The 20,595-nt window shown below is 39.8% G+C and overlaps 2 protein-coding genes across 6 annotated transcripts in view; both read left to right on the forward strand.

Annotated features, from left to right (window-relative positions):
• The window catches only part of CRH (corticotropin releasing hormone), a 184,212-nt gene that overhangs the window by 152,554 nt on the left and 11,063 nt on the right, over positions 1-20,595 (forward strand). The window lies entirely within an intron of this gene.
• LOC129505284 (cyclin-G1) lies at positions 1,887-4,060 on the forward strand. The gene has a single exon (XM_055318251.1). The coding sequence runs from the start codon at positions 2,088-2,090 to the stop codon at positions 2,973-2,975; it is 888 nt and encodes a 295-aa protein (XP_055174226.1). The 5' UTR covers positions 1,887-2,087; the 3' UTR covers positions 2,976-4,060.

The raw sequence follows: 20,595 nt of genomic DNA on the forward strand, positions 1-20,595 counted from the left end.
ATTAGACCAGGGAGAGTTGAAAGCTGCTTGTCTACAGGAAAGAGAAGCCAACAGGAAGCAATGAGGAAAAAAAGCAAGCCAATTTTGAGGCAGAATCTTGGAAAGGCTTAGAGAACCTTAAACACAGGGAATCCGTGAAGGCAAGGGTGCTGAGCAGGACTGAAGGCAGGAGGCTTTGTTGAGAGTTTGTAAAAGGAACACTTGGGATCCCAGGTCTCTCTCTTGCTACTCAGTTGGATGCCACCCAAGTCTCACCCTTCTCTTGGTTTTGCCCCCTTTACCTCTGGCCATCTCATAAGAATTTTTCTGATGTTGTTACAGCCTGCTTTAGTTCACTCTACTGCAAACCATGCTTATAGAGCCTTCTTTTTATCCACCAGTACTTATTAATAAAACAACATGGGGTAATGATATTTGACAAATTTTACTATAGAGAAAAGGAAAAGCTAATATACCATCTGTCACTATTTTTAGATTCCACTGTCATGTCTCTATGAAGACAGTCCTTTACTGGCTCTCACTCTCTTCTGGCCCTGGCCGTCTGCCACTGGAACAAGGGGCCTACTCTTGTCCATCCTTGGAAGTGTCTTTTATCTTGTCCTTCCCAGACCTACAGCCAAAGTATGGGAAGACCTGTTGACAACATAATAGACAATACAATAGTTGACAACATATTGAAGTATCTTGCCAAATCTGAAGATAGAATTTGTCATCATTTGAGTAAGGAGTCCTCTCCATGTGAGGCATTTACAATTGGAACACTTCTTCATTCACGGCTCTGCAAGAGCAATGATTAGGTAATCAAGTTGTGCATAAGGAACCAAGACACCAAAATGAACCCCCAAGAATAATTGGGAGAGGACTTTTTTCCCAGTTCCAGATATATAAAGATTGGGACAGAATCTCTGAACAGGAAGAGATTTTTGGGATCTATCTCTAATACATCATTTGGCTTCCCATTTCCTTTCTGATTTCCCTAGGCAGTATTTGTTGCTCTCTTACTGTTGTTTTTATTCTTGTAGGCTTACACAAACAACAATAAAATTATAGCTCTTATCATAGCATACTATTGTTATTTGTTAGTGGGACTGTCTACCCTGGTAACTTGTGAGCTATTTGAGTAGTATTTTATTCATTTTTATATTCCTGGCACATAGTAGGCACTCAGTAATGATGCTGCTGAATTGAATTGGCTGTGGTAAAAGAACAAAATGCTTCTCCTCAGTCAGCATTTGTTTTCTAGGATCCATTCCAATATACTTCCAACTCAAAAATGTGATTTAAGAGATAGGCAGAGAGTGAATTGAGCTGAATGCTTTGCTAAAACACCTTGTCTTTAAAAGTGGAGGAAAAATCAGCCACCTTCCCAAGATAGCTATTCTGTCCCACATCCTGAAGCAATGAAATGATGAGTGCTGTGATCAGAGAGTACCCTCAGAAAATAAATAAAAACCCAGCTCTAGTAATGCAGCCATTAGCTAGGAGGGAAATGACGAAGGATATCATTATCGTCCTGATATTTTTAGAAGTTCTTTGGTGACAGGTCAGATTTTTGAGAATCGGAAAATGATAAAAATAATCTTGTTATTCCACAAAGGAGGCTCTATATATATCAGGCCGATTTTGAGCACTGCTTGAGAATGTTGAGAAAATATTTTTAAGTGTTAGTGAAATGATAGGCTTTGGGGGCAGACCCAGCCTTGCTTTATAAAAGGTTTCTCTTGTGGGGGGAGGTGGTGTTGAGAGGTTTTAGGGATGTTGGCATCATAAAATATCAGCAGTCAATGCAGGTTTTTATTTCCTAAATTTTCAAGAGAAGGGTCCACATGGTAGAATTTCATGAGGTATATAGAAAATTGAAAATTGCTTTTGAACCCTTCGGCTCCGAGCTGACCCTGTGGTGGGCAGTGTCGTCCGGGCGGCGCTGCGGAGACCTCCGCCCAGGACGGCTCCCCCTCCCCGGGCCTCTCCCCTCTTACCCGCGAGTTCCCTCGCCTCGTGGGCCTATCGGATCTGTTACCGCGGGGTGAGGTGAGAGCAGGCCCGGGGAGGGTAGCTACGGCTGAGGAGCCGCAGTCGCGGTCAAGATGATAGAAGTACTGACAACAACTGAATCTCAGAAACTGCTACACCAGCTGAATGCCCTATTGGAACAGGAGTCCAGATGTCAGCCAAAGGTCTGCGGCTTGAGACTAATTGAATCTGCACACGATAATGGCCTCAGAATGACTGCAAGACTAAGGGACTTTGAAGTAAAAGATCTTCTTAGTCTAACTCAGTTCTTTGGCTTTGACACGGAGACATTTTCTCTAGCTGTGAATTTACTGGACAGATTCCTGTCCAAAATGAAGGTACAGCCCAAGCACCTTGGCTGTGTTGGGCTGAGCTGCTTCTATTTGGCTGTTAAATCAATAGAAGAGGAAAGGAATGTCCCATTGGCAACTGACTTGATCCGAATAAGCCAGTATAGGTTCACGGTTTCAGACTTGATGAGAATGGAAAAGATTGTATTGGAGAAAGTGTGTTGGAAAGTCAAAGCTACTACTGCCTTTCAATTTCTGCAACTCTACTACTCACTTATTCAAGAGAACTTACCAATTGAAAGGAAGAATAGCCTTAATTTTGAAAGACTAGAAGCTCAACTTAAGGCATGCCACTGCAGGATCATATTTTCTAAAGCAAAGCCTTCTGTGTTGGCATTGTCTATCATTGCACTGGAGATCCAAGCACAGAAGTTTGTAGAGTTAACTGAAGGAATAGAATGTCTTCAGACACATTCCAAGATAAATGGCAGAGATTTGACCTTCTGGCAAGAACTTGTATCCAAGTGTTTAACTGAATATTCATCAAACAAGTGTTCCAAACCAAATGTTCAGAAGTTGAAATGGATTGTTTCTGGACGTACTGCACGGCAATTGAAGCATAGTTACTACAGAATAACCCACCTTCCAACAATTCCTGAAATGGTCCCTTAATTGGATTGTTACAGCAACAAAAAAGCTCTTCTCTGAAGCCTTTCTCCACAATCCTGAGCTATGGATTCCATGATGTTATAATGAATTTAAGCTGTGAAGCCTCAGAACATCACAACTAGATTAGCATTGATGTTCTCAGATTTGGGAAAACTACCTAATTAACATGCTGTAGTGGAATTAAATTTAAATTAAATTTAAATTCATCTGTGAGGCATACAAATGAAAGCTAAGAGCATAAATGTGAAATGTTAATAACGAGCCTGAGAAGGTAAACTGTGAATCTTCATTTCTAACATTAACCCAACTTTCTATGTTGGGTCAATATATTATATTTAGGTGGTATCAAAAGTGGTAACCTAATTAAATTCTAAATTATGAGGTATACATTAAAACCAACATTTCACAAATGCACTTTTAAGGCATAACAAGGGTCACTATTCTAGGCAATGAAAATGGTTTCTTGGTACCTATAGTGCAAATAATAGATAATTCTGAGATCTAGACTTTACTGCTACTTGGGAATTACACTTAAATTTGAGGGCATTTTATAAAAGTAAAACTACAGGCCTAGTTATTTTGGCATATTAAGTTATTGTTAATATTTTTCCTAAAAAACTGGTCGTTTGCATCCATGGTAAAATTTACACAGTATTTGCTGCCTCCATCTAATCCCATCAAGAAACTTTGTTTTTATTGTGTTAGTAATTCAAAATAACTATGCTCCAAAAACTTGATTTAACACTCCAGAAGTTTTTACTAAGGGCTGTTTTTATAAAAACTGCTATTGCTTCTAACTTAGAATTTTTAAAGGAAGAGAATATACTTTCACTACTTGCCCCTCCTGTGCCCAAAGAAAGTCTTTAAAAAAGTCAGTAGGCATCCTCATAATTATGAAGTTGCTAAGGTAGTATTTGAGATTTTCTATTAAGTCAGTGACCGTAAGGAGATCTACGGCATTAAAAGTGATGTAAACAGTTACTCAGTGCAGCAAGTAGCTTGTGTCCATCCAGAATGGCTGTACCCATTTATGACGTTATGGGTAAATGTGCACTGGAAAATAAACCAAAGAACCACAATATATCTTATACTTTTGTGAACTGTGTTTTATGGATAACTTCAGTTTTCCCAAAAAGCTGACATATTTCAATAATTTGACATCAGTGTTAATTCTGAGTTGGCAGAGGTAGCCTAACCAACTACCATTATGTTTTGGTACTAAGGGCTATACCTTTCAATAAAGTTACTGAAATGCAAAAAAAAAAAAAAAAAAAAAAAAAAATTGCTTTTGAAATTATTAGAGATGTCTGGGGAGTCCTTCTGGCCCCCACCAGATGACTATGCTAGTCAGATCTTAAGGCGCCTTTGTTTTTCCTTATTTTCAAACTGCAGGATTCTGTAGGATTCTTTTTGCAGCTTTCTTTTGTAGCTACTGGTGAGTGGCTCCATAGTCATGTATCTAAAGGGGCTTGGGGCTCTGGATTTCAGTTAGAAATGACTATTTGTTTGGGATGTTTGCTTCTTTAAATACTTGACCATCTGACTCTCTAATTGTTTAGGATTAGTCATAAGTAGGACAGAGAAAATGTTATAAATAGTATATTGCATATCCATTCAAGAAATTTAGACTAAGTTTATATATCCTAGCCGCTAAAAGACAGAGCCTTTATGTTTATTTAAAACATTGTTTGATTCCTGTTTCATTTATAATATACAAGTCTAATATGAAAAATGATTCTGTTAGATTTATATGTAACTTACTCTTTTCTTCATACTTATTTCACTACCTTTTTATTTCTTGTTTTTCTTAAGTCTGAATTTGAGCCTTTGACTGTATTACCTTTATGTCTTTTTTGAATACTTTTAAGAACATAAAAATGTAAGTCCACATGTCAAGAAAATTGTACACTTATTTCTTTGGAGTATGGAGGAGATCACTATCAATACTCTGAGTTTATTTTACTAAATAGTGTAATTTTGGTGAATTGGGTCTTAGTGGGGCCAAAGAGACTTGACTATGAAACTGAAATAATATTAAGTGTAAAGAAATATGTAGAGGCCAAAGAACAATATTCTATATTACTACAGTGAAGCATAGTGGTCCATGTCATTCATAGTGTGCCTCAGGATGACTCTGGCACTCTGTATTGGTGACATCAGGTGTTGCCTCTTAGAGGCCTCTGATTTGAAGAGTTCAGAATTATTTGCTTCAAAATAGCCACTACATCATTAGAACTGCCATGGCCCACATATCCCTGCATCTGTCAAGCACTTAGGGACTGAAGGCCTCCTACAGATTTCAAATGTGTTACTAGGAGGGACAATAAATACATCAATATATAGCATACAGTACCATTAGTTATCAAGTTAAGTGTCCTGTCTCTTAAATGTGGCTCAGAAGGAAGAGGGAAGGAGTAGGAAATCTGGAGAGGCAGTGTTGTTCTGACTCAAATTGAGGGTGCATTTTGGAGTCCATCTCTGGGAAGCCAGTCTTTGGGGCAATGATAGAGGAACACTCAGAGAAGGAAGGAAAAGGAATCCAGTGCGTACCAGGGGACTACAATGACTTCACAAAGTTGCTATGAGACTGCAGTTTCCAATTTTGCAGAGTCACTTGAAATAAAAAATACTTTCAGTGGAAATTTATATAAGCTGTCTCCAGTTTCTCATGGAGTTTCCATAGGTCAGGGACTCTGTTGTTACATTAACATGAAACATACCATCTTTAGATACTCCGTAGCCCTGCAGCACCAAGCAGGAATCTGACGCAGGTAACTTGAGTGGTCCAGCACTCCCTGGAAAGACAGGTATTGTGAAGTTCTCTCTGGCAGGCATGCTCTCTATCCCACCCAGAACCATCCTGGGGTCCCCCACTCCTGACAGCCACCTGTCCTGGAAACATTCTCATTGCAGCTTGAGAAAGAAACGTAGGAGTATATCACCATGACTTGGGACTTACAAAAGATGTCAAGAATGAGGGTGGTTCAAAAGGAAAGTGCTTAAGGAGTCCAAATGGTTGAAGCCAGGGCCCTCTGGATGCTGTATGGTATGTTGTGCCAGTCGCTTAGATGAGCCTTTCCAAATTTTTTGATGAGCTCTCCAAAGCTTTGGTGAAGTGTGCTGACAGATCACCAATGTTCATGAGCCCAAGTAGAGAAGAAGGCTAGTTTTTGCCAGGCTTCATCAGATTCCCAGAGGAGCTAACCTATAATCACAGGGCAGGTGCAGTTATATAAACTCCTCACTGGGGAATTGGCTCCTGGGCAGAGAATTTTTCTTACTTTTCTCTTTCTGCCTAGCAAGAGGCATGATATGGTGGGGGAAAAAGAGAACTTAGAGTGACAAGGAAGCCATACATTCAACTGCATCCTAGCAATTTAAAAGCTCATGTAACTCAGGAAAATTAATTTAGTTTCATTGAACCACACCTCTAAAACCCAGATGATTATAACAATTTATTTGTAGAGCTACTAAGAAGATAAAATAAGGTCAGGAGTGGAAATTTGACATATATAAAAAAGAATGTTTGTGAGATTCCCAGTGGCATAGACTAGCTTCTGTTCAGATAGTCATTCTGAAGGGAAATATTCCTGGTTCCTTCTGAGTGGACTTCAAGCTTTGGAAGCACTTCCCTTGGATTTTAGATATGAAAAGAATCTTAAAATCATCTTGTCCAGTCATCATACTTTAGTTTACTTTGTACTTAAAACTTATTCTTTTAAAGAAAATGTGGTATATGTTACAATGGAATATTAGTCATTAGAAATGACAAATACCCACTATTTGCTTAGACGTGGAGGGACCTGGAGGGTATTATGCTGAGTGGAATAAGTCAATCAGAAAAGGACAAACATTATATGGTCTCATTCATTTGGGGAATATAGAAATTAGTGAAAGGGAATAAAGGGAAAGGAGAGAAAATGAGTGAAAATATCAGTGAGGGTGACAAAACATGAGAGACACCTAACTCTGGGAAATGAACAAGGGGTAGTGGAAGGGGAAGTGGGTGGGGGATTGGGGTGACTGGGTGATGGGCAATGAGGGAGGCACTTGGTGGGATGAGCACTGGGTGTTATGCTGTATGTTGGCAAATTGAACTCCAATAAAAAATTACATTTAAAAAAAACTTACTTTTTAAAAGATTTTATTTATTTATTCATGGAGACAGAGAAAGAGAGAGAGAGAGAGAGAGGAGTAGGCTCCATGCAGGGAGCCCAACGTGGGACTCGATCCCAGGTCTCCAGGATCATGCCCTGGACTGAACATGGCGCTGAACCACTGAGCCACTGGGGCTGCCCTTAAAACTTATTTTTTTAATAAATTTTTTTTTATTATTATTATTTATGATAGTCACACAGAGAGAGAGAGGCAGAGACACAGGCAGAGAGAGAAGCAGGCTCCACGCACCGGGAGCCCGATGTGGGATTCGATCCTGGGTCTCCAGGATCGCGCCCTGGGCCAAAGGCAGGCGCCAAACCACTGCGCCACCCAGGGATCCCTTAAAACTTATTTTTAACAAAGAAATGCTTTATATAGTTTTAAAATATTTGTATTGAAAAGTAAGTTTTTTACCCTTATTGCATCTCAGATCCCACTCGGTAGAAGATAATCTCTTGCTGAATTCAATTTTAGACATTATCTTGTATCTAGTGTTCTAATATATGCAAATTTAGTTCATTAGACTTATCATCTCCCTAAACAGCCTCCCAATATAGTCTTACCATTATTGTTAGTTTCTTCATGGGATAACTTTGTGACTGCAGAAAGTATACCATTTTATTTCTAAATTTATCATGACACTATAATCCTTGGCTTCACACTTTAAAAGATGAAGCCATTGGCACCCCACTCTTTCCTTTACCCCTCTTCCCACTTCCCAGTTTCCATCATTTGAGTTTTTATGTCTGTGTTGCTAAAGTTGGTAAATTTACATTCTGTTTTATAAAAGGTTATAGACAATGGCTTACATTGACCTAAGTGTGATTAAGTAAATGTGGTTTAGTGTAGAGCCAAGTATAAGACAATGATTACATTTCCTCTTATCACCATTTTGATTTTTGGGTTAGTTTTCTTTAAGGTTTATTTATTTATTTGAAGGAGAGCATGAGTGGGAGTGGCAGAGGGAGAGGGAGAGGGAGAGAGAATCCCAAGGAGAATCCTCATGGAGTATAAAGCCCAACATGGGGCTTGATTCTACAAGCCTGAGATCATGACCTGAGCCAAAACCAAGAGTCAGATGCCCAATAGGCTGCACCATCCAGGTTCCCCAACATTTTGTTTTTCCATGAGGGGGAGGGGCAAAGGAAGGAGGACAGAGAGAGAATCATAAGGAGACTCCATGCTCAGCAGCATGGAGCTCCATGTAAGGCTCAGTGTCACGACCCTGAGATCATGACCTGAGCTGAAATCAAGAGTCAGATGCTTAACTGACTGAGCCACCCAGGTTCCCCTGACCTTTTGTTGTTTATATCACAATTTTGTTCTTGTCATTTTCTCATTTCAAAATTTTAAAGTTACATTAGTTGTTTTTCAAGTGCTCTTTTGTCTCCCAGAAACACCCCATTCTCTTTAGATCTACATTTGTGTTCATATTTGTATTTTGAGACTTGGCTTGTCTTTCTGGGTTGAATCTCCTATATCCTGCATCTCTGGACTTTGGTTTTTCATTTTTTGTTTTTAAATTTATTTGATGGGCTAAATCAGATCCTCAAATAATTTCCTCTAGGAATAAAAATAGGGGGAATCCCTGGGTGATGCAGCAGTTTGGCGCCTGCCTTTGGCCCAAGGCACGATCCTGGAGACCTCGGATCGAATCCCACATCGGGCTCCTGGTGCATGGAGCCTGCTTCTCCCTCTGCCTATGTCTCTGCCTCTCTCTCTCTCTGTGACTATCATAAATAAATAAAAATTAAAAAAAAGGAATAAAAATAGGGCTACCTCTAGGTATATAGGGCTTCAAGCAAATAATTTTTGTGAGGCTTCTTTCTACATAAATAATTTTATTTAAAAAGTATTACAAAATTCATGGGTACATGTCAAATATAGTGTTTTGTTGGATCTTTTTTTGTGTTTTGTTGGATCTAATTTAGAATACTAGACAAGAGTCTTATATAATTAATATTCAATCAGTATATGTGAAGATTCTTCTTTATTCTTTATCATCAAGTGCATTATTCCTGTCTCCAACCATGAGAAAACAGTAACAATACTACTATTACTCAAGATACCAATGAGTTCATGTGGGAAACCGTATGCATTGAAACAATATAGATCTGTATTTCTGCAATACCACTATTGAATGCTGGTTATTATTAGTTATGATGCTATTTCATCCATCAAGCCACATGACTTCTAATGACTCCCTCAAAGGTTGTTGCTGTATTTCATCGATGATGACCACAAATGCAGTTCTTATCCAGGATATTCAAGAAAATGTGAATAATTTGTGTTCTGGTTATGATGAGTTTACCCCTTGGAATTTTATAACATAAATATAGAATAATACATCTTTCAAATTTGTCTTCTCTTGAATTCTTTATGTAGAACCACTACATCCTAGAAAGTGGTAATGTTAATGTTCACCGCACCCCACCTTCCATTCATTGTCACCACCAGAGAAGACTATAGGAGGAGTAAGGAAAAAGGCCTCACTTGCACAAGGAAGATCTATCTTTCATCAGGCATAGATTTAGCTGACCTGGGAAAGCATGATGTCCTCACATCAATGGAGGCAGGAGAGAACATCAGTCAGGGTCACATAGAATAAGGGATACCTGCTGCCACCATGAGTTGCCCCTGGGTGCATCATAAAACAAAGCCAGACAAGAGTTGATGCATGGGCTCACACATGCAGCTTAAGCCAGGGGTCTGTTGGTGTTGAATGTTGAACTTGTCCTGTATCCAGTATTTGAGAGTCACCAAAAATCACCATGTCACTGCCATTCTGGCAGCCCAATCTCACATGATTCTGTGAAAGAATTTATGAACTATACAGCTTGAGCATTACACTTGCCAGAATGTCTTCTGGGAACCAGGGTCAGCCTTTGGCCTCAAGAAACCTTTTGGCATTTGGGTAGGGTAGATGATAAGAGAGTACCAGAAAGGGAATAAGAGAAGACCACAGCCCATATGGATCCTGGTTTGGTCTAGGGTGCCTCCCAGGAGGGTTTTGCTAACTCTGGCTGGTTCTAGGCACTGGAGGAGGCCTTAGGAAATTTCAAAGAAGACACTTCTGAAGACCAGAGCCCATGCAAAATCAAATCTGAACTTGGTTCTCCCCGTCTGGCTCTTTTAAGTCCCAGGCCCAGGAGGAAACTTTGATCTTCAAGGAACTGTGCTCCTACGGGGCAGGGATCTTAGGGTGGTATTGCTTACAAGTGTGAAATGTGGTATTTTTCATTTTACACATTTGTGGACATGGCTTTTTCCATGCTAGTCCTTGATTGTTAGTTTAGTATGGAATTCAAGGTTGACAATCATTTTAACTCAGAACCTTGAAGACCTTTGCTCCACTGTCTTCTCAGATTCGGTGTAGCTGATGAGAGGTCTGATGGTAGTGTGAGTTTTTATTTTTTTATAACTATCTTTTAAAATTCTCTTTTTCCTGCTGAATCTTCTCTTTATTATTAAAATACTGAACTTCTATAATGCTGAGCCTAGATGTGTATATACATGTATGTGACTCAGGTAGCTCATTGCCTTGGACACTTGATTGGCATCTTAATTTGTACACTCATGTCCTGTGACTTTTGGGAAATCCTTTGTGCTAACTCCTTGATGATTCTTCCTCTTTGTTTTCTTTCTCTGTCACTCCATTGATTTGATGTGAGGTTCCTGAACTGATCCTCTATCTATCTACTTTTTCCCTTAGTTTTTCTTTGTTCTACTACCTGGTGATTTTATTAGATTTTATCCACAATTTATTTGAATTTCAGAGTCATACTTTCACTTTACAATAGTTCTTCTGCATTAGCTACTTGTGTTTTGTTGATGCAATAATATTTTACTCTTTTTAGGAATATTAATTAAAGATTTTTTAAAAGTTAAACTGTGTTTTTCTAAAGTACGCCTGCTCCTTTCATTACATATTTTGCTTGTTTATCTTGGTCTCTTTCTTAGGTTGTAGAATTTCTTCAAAAATCCAATGATATTTGGCTGTTCTGTCATATTTAAAAAACAGACAATAAGCTGATCTCAAACAGTGTGTGTGTGTGTGTGTGTGTGTGTGTGTAAGGGGTAGGGGAGTGGCCAATGCTTATAGATTGGCAGTTCCCTTTAATTAATGTAGAAAAGTAGGCAATAATCCTGGAGACCCGTAATATCAGGTTGAAGGTCTTTTCTCTGTGGGCATGCCATTGCTTTGGAAAAGAATCCTCTTGTTACTTGGGTCATGGGTGTATTAGTTTGCTAGGGTTGTCATAACAAGATACCATGGACCATGTGGCTTAAACAACAGAAATGTATTTCTTCCAGTTCTGGAGGCAAGTCCAAGATCAAGAGCCAAGATCCAAGATCACAGTGTTGGCAGGTTTGGTTTCTCCTGAGGCCTCTCTCTTTGGCCAGACTATGGTCATCTTCTCACTGTGTCAATCATATGGCCTTTCTTCTGAGTATGTGTATCCCTGGTGTCCCTTCCTCTTCTTATAAATGCAGCAGGCTTATTGGATTAGGACTCACCCTAGTAGAATCATTTTAAATTAATTACCTCTTCTTTAGGGCCCTATCTCTAAATATACTCACAGTCTGAGGCACTGGGGGTTAGGACGTCAACCTAAGAATTACGGAAGAATACTTTTTTTATTATGGTTATCTACCCATACATTGGGTAGATAGATATCTGTCAGTCTACCAATAAGGAGAGGGTTTTAAAAGTACGAGATACTGTTTGCTCAAGAGCAAGATTTCTTAACCTTGGCACTTTTGACATTTTGGGCCACATAAGTCTTTGTTGTGAGACCTGTCCTGTGCATGGAAGGATGGTTAGCAGCATCCCTGTCTTCTACCCACCTAATGCCAGTCAGGACAACCAAAGATGTCTTCAAACATTGACAAATATCTCTGGGGAGTAGGGCAAAATTTCCACCCAGTTGAGAATCAATCAGCAGCTTTCTCTATTTTAGGAAGTCTTAGGACAGGATATAGATGAGTATGGCTGGTCAATGCACTATATATAAGTAAAGACTCTCCTACCTCACCATCCAATTATAAATGAGAAAACTAAGAATCTGAGAGTAGAGGTAATTTGCATACAGTTGTATTTAACAATAGTAAAAAGACAGGATTGGAAACCAGTTCAATTGGCTCTCAGTCCAGTGCCCTTTCCATGAACTCAACTCTACTGCTTCAGCATGGTTTATTAGTAAACACACTGCCATTCTCTTCAGAGATATTTCCTCTTTTTAAAGGAAAAAATTCCCCAATTATTGGATCCTTTAAAATAATAAGCTCTAGTAATAGCAAAAGCTTTTGGGAAAAGCTTTACCTCAGACTTTTGCATATTTTAAAAAGGAACTTAAACTCTGATTTCAGTAATAAACTGCTTTAAACTGGGAGGCTTGAGAGTAGACATTGACTGTATTTTATCCTCTGTTAAGTGATTACAGATAAGACATTAATTTCATCCATTCATTCGTTTATTCTTTTAGTTATTTCTCCAAACTCTCTGGCAGAAGACAAGCTTTGCAATATGTGTGTGTCTACACACACACACTCAGTCTCTGCCTATGTTTGTGTATTGTGGGTGTGTGTGATGTCTCTGCATTTCTGTGTGGCATGTGCATGTGTGCATACACATTGGGTTTGCTCAAAACAGAATAAGTAGAATTTTAAGGAAATGGTCCAGAGCACTTCACTATTACCCAGTGCTTCCTTTAAGAACAGCACACGCTCATTCGGTGTTGCTGATTTTCATCCTTTGCATCTATGAAGCACTCTGAGATCTCTTCTAACACCTTGACAGTCAATGATTTGACCCCCAACCCCCCATCACCCAATTTGGGCTGACAGTACTGGCAGCCCGCTGCCTAGAGGGCTCCTGCTGCCCATCAAAGTCAGCTCTGATGAGGCTTTCAAAACACACACGTGTCAGGTGTGAGAAAGCTGCACCAGTGGTCCCAGACCCTCTAATCTCACTCCCAGGGGGGGCCAAGAACTCTGTCCACTGGAGCTCATGACCTTGACTGATTGAAGGCACTGAACCCTGCCTGGGCTGGGGAGCAGAAAGGATGCTGTTGACTGTGAGTCTCCAGGGATTCAAGAAAGGGAGAGATGGATGGTTGGTGACCAGTCTGAAGGGGAAAGTACAGTTTGGGAAGAAGGAAGACAGGGATGAGTCATTCTTTTTGTTTCCATATGGGCTAATTTGTTTCATTTCTTCAAATATTATAAATTCTGTGATTGAAGAGACTCCTCCATATTCTTTTCTTATGTCTCCTCAAAGGCCCAGCAGAAAGTGTCTAAATACTAGTTGATTAATATGTGCATCCTATTCTCTGTTTCAGAAGTACTTACATGAGGATTTTATTCATTCCTATACTCAGCAAATATTTATTGAGTGCCTACTGTGTACCAAGCATTGTCTTAACCCTGGGTTACAACAATGAACAAAACAGACAAAAATCCCTGCCTTTTGGAGATAAGTAAGATTGATAATTAATTAAGGAAGACAAATAGAAAGAGGGTTTTCAGGTATGTTGGGAAGGATGGGTTAAAATTTTAGATAGGATGGTCAAAGAAAGCCTCTGTGATGATCTGTGTGAAGCCCTGACAGACCTCCTTGGTGAAAAGAGGAGAGATGTTTTCTGTTTGAATCATTTGATAGTAGACTCAGCACATCACTTACAAAGTGGGTGTTTTATTTTTTCGGTGTTTGTGCAACATCTTCACCTCTCAGAGGAATTGGTGTTCTCTTACTTGTGTCTTGGCCAATCCCTGCAACTGTGCGCTGGGTTCTGTCTTTCCCATCTCCTTGAGATGCTTTTACTCATCAGTCTAGAACTCACCTTGCTTTGGGCTCAGGTTGAAACTTGCTTTGGGTCTTCCTTTTTAGTAAACAAATAAACAAAAACAAACAAATGATTAAATTATCTTCCCGAACATTATATCTACCTCTACCTACCACTTTATCCTCCTCTCTATTATAGCAAAACTTTTTGGAAAAATGGTCTTGATTTACTGTCTTGATTTCTGCTTCTCAACCGATTGTTAGATGACTTTCCTCCAAACCATTAAAATTCTGCTCATGAAGGTTACTATGCAGATATAAAGCCAGTTGCTCAGCCTAAAACCACCTTTCTAGACTCTGCTTTGGGATCCTGGGACCAGGAGTCTGCAAACCCCATATCTCCTTTGTCATCTGGTTTCTTCTGGTCTTGCTGAGAGGGGACACTATAGGGAGAATGGCAGGCAGGGGGAGGTGGAAAAGATTTGTTTTTCTTTCTTTTTTAAAAAAATTTTATTTATTTATTCATGATAGTCACAGAGAGAGAGACAGAGAGGCAGAGACACAGACAGAGGGAGAAGCAGACTCCATGCAGAGAGCCCGACGTGGGATTCGATCCCTAGTCTCCAGGATCGCGCCCCGGGCCAAAGGCAGGCGCCAAACCGCTGCGCCACCCAGGGATCCCAGAAGATTTGTTTTTCCCCATTTTTGTGCTGTTTTGGTCAGCCTCTCCCCAACAATGTCCCTACACTCCCCATGAAGTAGTTGATTCTATCTCCTGCTTCTGCCAGCATTCCCAAAGCCATCTTCATGCCCTTCTCCTTAGATGTCCCAGTGTCTTCTCTGCTGGGTCCATCTTTCAAGATTCTAAGGCATCAGCTCTAGCTGAGTGGGCTCCCTCTCCTGCATCCCAGCTCCCTGAGGTGCTTCACTGAGTTCCAGAGGTATCAGCCACAGCTGTGCAGCATGCCCTTCTTAGAGGCCAGAGCCCAGCTCCATGGGGCCTCTCCTCCAAAGGCCTGGATTCCAGTGGCTCCCACCTCTGCATTTTGTTTCCCTGGCCCTAGAGGAGGTGGTTGCTTCCTGCAGTTAAAGTCTCTGTGCTTTCTCAGTGTTACCTTTTACTTTTCGAGCTCTTTGACCCCTGGATTGAGCTGCCAAACCAAATGCATCTCTCTTGATCTTTTTATCATGGCACTTCTTTGTAGCATTTTACTTTTCAGACTGCTCTCTTCTTCAAGAGCTCTCTTGCTTTCTGCCTCATGAAACCATTCTTTCTTGGTTCTCCTTCTTACTCTTGAACTACCTCTCCTCAGTCCCCCCCATGTTCTCTGGCTACCTTTTAAATCTTAACTATCCTCAGCTCCCTCCCTGGCTTCTCTTCTCATCCTATTCCTCCTAGACCATTCTGAGCCATGGTTTCAACCTCTTGTTAAGGATTTCAGTTCTCCAGCCCTGCTCAAACTTCTATCCAGAGTTCACACTCCTATTTACAACTGCTGGTTAGATATTTCTATCTGAATATTACCTAGGCTCTTTAGTCTCAGTATTTTCCAATTAAATCTTGTCATCTTCTTATCCTAAACTGCTTTCTTACCTATGTTCACCATCTGCCCCATCACCCACAACAAAATGATGAGATCAATTTGGATTCCCCCTCTGCCCAGCATCCTGCCTTTACTTGCACTTAACATTTCTTGAGGCTATGATTTCCCTCTCCAGCTCCTGCCATAGTTCAAATAATGAACTAAGTGATGTGTTCCAGTACGCATCCTAAGGTCTTTGTATATGACTCATTTAATCCTCACAGCAATAACTCTATGAGGTAAGTCCTATTATTATCCCCATTTTACAGATGAAGAAACTGAGATACAGAAAGTTTATATGACCTACCGAATCACACAGAAGGTGGGCTCTTAACCATGATGTTTGGCAGTCTCTCAAGCACCTTGGATGAATCCCCAGCTTGCCTGAATCGGTTTCTTCTGTGGAGTTCTTCCCAAACCTTCCTTCTCCCACCTGTTAGAGTAGACTCCCTTCTTTGTACTCACAGAGTGCTTACCATAAATGTTGTTAACGTGTCTTCCTCCATGGGTAGTCAATACTTCAAGGGCAGCCAGGATTGTCCTTGTTCATTTTTATCTTCAGTATCTAGCATGGGAGCTAGGGCATAGTAGAAGCTCAGTAAATGTTTTGGGGGCTAGTACGAATTTCAGGAGTCTCTGGCCAGTTGATTTTAGTAGTTAGAGCCTGAACTGGGGTCTTCCTCTGGGTATATGTGTATCAGCTGAGGGACACAACCCCAGGGCGGTCACAGAAACAGAAGTCACCTGTGTCAGGTTGAATTTGGCAAGGTGATCTTGGCTGCCTGACAGTCCCTCAGATAATATAAAAAAACTTTGACAAAACAGTATGACCGCTCTTGGCTTTGAGAATCCCACCAAATGTGGGGAAATAAGAAACAAAATTCACGGCAAAGACAGCATGCTAATCAGGTCCGTGTGTCTTGTTTCATGTTGTAAGAAAAAAGAATCATGCAAATGTTGTATAATTGTTTGTCTTCATTATGTGAGCTTGTTCTTCACTTCATTATGCACAAAATTTGCAAGTTGCTTTCTGCCTTTCTCCCATTTCAAATAGCTGATATGAAATTTCAGGAAAGGTACATATTAATTAGCAGGACTCCATATAGCAAATATTAATTTAGAAACTGGTGTAAAGCATAAATATCAATGTAACATCCATTATAGAATGAGCAGCCATATAAATGTTTCCAAGGCCTAGAGGTTCAGGGAGGTTGGAATCTATTTTGAGGATCTAGATAAGCACATTTTTTAGTAGATTGTCCTCATTGCCCCTGGTAATGACAGGAAACGATGGATGGAATGGGATATTCAGCATAGTTTATATAGAAGAGGTGTGAGGATTAAAATTAAAGAAGAAAAGCCAAGAGCAAACAGCAAATAACTATGGATAATACCTAGGTAAGTTTTCGGGTATGTTCCCACTGAGCCTAGATGTTTTAGCTAGTGTTCTTTTGAATGATATGAACACAAGCATGTGATATTCCTCATAATCACACCTTGTATTTAGTACTAGGAAAGAGACAAACCAGGACATGGTGGTAATACGGGGCTTGTTCTTTCGAAACCATATGAGCCCATACAGCCCTCCCCAGAGCTCCTGGGAGGCCTGAGTGAAAAAGAGGAGAAGGAGAGAACAGAGGAGGCCTTTGGGGATCCCAGCACCCCTCCACATATCAGTTGGGAGACATCAGCCTAGTTACTTGCCCATTTTGAGCCTCTGGTTCTTTATCTATGGATTGTAGATAATAACATCTGCTTCTTAGCAGGGTCCCAGTAAGATTAGAAATATGGAAAGTAAAGGCTTCTAGAAGAAGCATAAACAAGGGAAGTCATTATTACACTTTTCTTGACCTAAAGGGAAGTTGCTGCAGTATCCCAAAGGTTCCAGAGGAGAAAAGTCTCAATGGCTGGTTGCTGAGAACCTGCTCAGCCACTTTCACCACCCCTCACCACCTCCAGCCTCCCACCACCTCTCAGCACCCCCCACCACCAAAGATTTCTGATAAAATCCCAGCAGATACAAACATGGGTTGATATTTTTGTATTCACTTAAGACCTCCATGGCCCAATTTTCAGTCACTGCTTATGTTCATTCTCATGTTTATTCTTGGCCCAAAGAAGATGCTTAGTGTTGGAGATAGTTGACATGGTTTCAAGGATCCTGCCATTACTTTGGGGATGCAATTGAGACTTAAGTACACACAAGACCCCTGCTTTGAGCCATCCCCCTCCTGGTGCTCTGGACCCCATCCTGACTAGTCTCATCACTCTGGCCCTGTACCAGGAAGGTGACCTGTGTATGTGGGAATGGCAGTATCAGTGGCACCATGCTCCAAGATCGGGAGCCACCCCTGTGATTAGACATAGAAATAGAAGCAGGAGGAAAATGACAGCCCTTTTTCTTTTTAAATTTTTTTATTGGAGTTCAGTTTGCCAACATTTAGCATAACACCAAGTGCTCACCCCGCCAAGTGTCCCCCTCAGTGCCCATCACCCAGTCACTCCAAGCCCCCGCCCACCTCCCTTTCCACTACCCCTTGTTTGTTTCCCAGAGTTAGGTGTCTGTCATGTTTTGAATGATAGTCCTTTTATAGAAATCTAAATGACCCAGCTTCAGGAGGCCTAGTGAAAAACCTACTCTTTCCCATCTCCTCTCACAAAAAGCCATAAGAAAAGTTCAAGTGCCCAGAAAAGCCACTGAAGGAGTCAAAGAAATATATTTATGCATTTTCTAAATTTAGAGCAGTGGAGAGACATACCGTTTATAAGTGCTTGAAAGGTGTAAACATTAAGAAAGTAAGAAGATGCTGAAGGACTGCACAAGAAACTACATCTCAGAATATTTGATGGAACAGGCTGAACATGAAATTATTAAGGAAATGAAATTTGGAAGAGGCCTGGTCATATAGGGTATCCGTGTGAAGGTATCCTGTCCTGTCCCCACCTTTTCCCTCTAATTGAATAAAGGAATGTGGGAGGTCATGTGGGGATTGATTCAGGGAAACAGATGAGTAAAAGGGATTTTAAAAAATTATGGTGAATGATTATTTTCTATTGCCTGGCCTTAGAGCAGAGACTAAGAATGAACAATAGTAAGGTCATCTGAGAACATTTAGGGTATGGAGAAAATAAATGAACTCTCAGCCAGTTTAATGTAAATGGTCCTCCAGGTCAAATTTAGAGAAACTGAGAAGTCTATAGCAGCCTGCAGGGCCATGAAGGCTCCCATTAGGAAATGAGGGGCTTACTGATTTGGAAGAGAAAGAGATGTATTTATTCTTGTATTTTATTTTTTATTATGAATATTTATTGTTATTTTTAACCCCTCCTTATAATGTAAAATTCCCCTTTGAATACACCTACTTTCAGTTAAGTGGATAAATGATGAGGGTAAGAATATAAGTTTCAACACAGGAAATAATCCTTCAGTGAGCAGACATCTACCAAGTAGAGTGACACCAGCCAAACATATTTCCCAACTCAGAATTATGAGTAAAGTAAAAATGTATAAGTAAAAATGTATCTTTGTTTGAGAAGACAAGGAGAAACCTGATATGCGTATCACTAAGTGAAAGAAGTCCGTTTGAAAAAGCTACACTGTATGATTTCAACTGTATGTCATTCTGGAAAAGGCAAAACTGTAAGGACAGGAAAAATATCAGGGATTGGAGGAAGGGAGGGAGGGAGGGGGGATGAATAGGTGGAGCAAGGGGATGTTCAGGGCTGTGAAATGATTCTCTGTGATATTGTCATGGTGGATCCATGGCATTATGCATTTCCCAAAACTCCCCTAATGTACAACACAAAGAGTGAACCCTAATGTAAATTATGGACTTGTTAGGAATAGTGATAAACAGTGGCTCATCAGTTGTAACAAATGTAGCATACCAGTACAAGATATAAATAATAGTGACAACAAAAGGTGAAAACTAAGGTGGAGGGAGAAAAAGCATATGGGAATTCCTTGTGCTTTCTGCTCAGTTTTTCTGTAAACCTAAAACTGCTCTTAAAAAAAAATAAAATATATTAATTATATATTTTTTTTCCTTAAGTCATCTGAGTGGCTGAAAAACCTCTGGTATTAGAATATCATAGTGATCACATTTATTTCCTTAATAAACATTAAGCCTAATAAATACTGAGCTAAATCTAGGTTCCAAGGAACTGAGATTAAATAGAATCCCTGCCTTCAGCAGTAACAACAACCACATCATTAGCCCACAACAACAATACCTAATATTTATTGACTGCTTCTTCTATTCTAGGCCATGACTTTACTATCTCATTTAATCCCATAACCCTAAGGAGAACAAATAAAGAAAGCAACATTTTATATTGGCTTGACCAATAAGGAAATAATTTTGGAAATTTAAATAACTAGTCAAAGGTCACCCACCTAGGAAAGAATAGAGTTAATAAACACTGTATTGAGGTAATCTGTCAACTGCTGAATCAGAATTCTAGTGTGTCTCCACAGGAACAGGGAGCCAGGTAACATTTTTAATTCTATTTGTAAGGCTGCTTTGAAGAGTTTTGTTCTTAGTGAAATCTTCAAGTAAGATATTAGAACAAATTCCATTATAAACAGGAATCGGATATAGTTCTGCTTCAAAAAGCTGAGTAACTCTTTTTATAGAAGAAATCTATCAGATTATATAATCGTATTTCTCCACACAAATTTGAAAAATCCCTTTATTGCAATTATTGTTGTTGCTATGAAGAGTACATTAGCACAAGATAGAACTCTACAGCGATCATGACTTAAACTACAAGGAAAACAAGTTGGAAAATGAGGTGAAGCTCAAATGTGTATCTATATTTAACTTTATATGAATAGGAGCATTCAACTTCACTGCTGCTTGAGGCCATTAAGATCTTTTTTCATTATCTCAGGAACACTTGCTCAGATAACTTCTAAAATTCATTCAAAAGAGAACAGTGAGTGTCACAAATGAGACAGATCCTTTCTTTCCCACACTAGATTTCATATAACCATCCTTTCAAGGGCTTGTTGACTCACAATTGTGAGACCACTTTGAATTAACATAGTCCTCTTAAGTAGGACAAACTCAATCTAAACACAGCAAACACCACATAT

The sequence above is a fragment of the Nyctereutes procyonoides genome, unplaced genomic scaffold (assembly GCF_905146905.1).
Source record: "Nyctereutes procyonoides isolate TBG_1078 unplaced genomic scaffold, NYPRO_anot_genome, whole genome shotgun sequence".
NCBI lineage: Eukaryota > Metazoa > Chordata > Mammalia > Carnivora > Canidae > Nyctereutes > Nyctereutes procyonoides.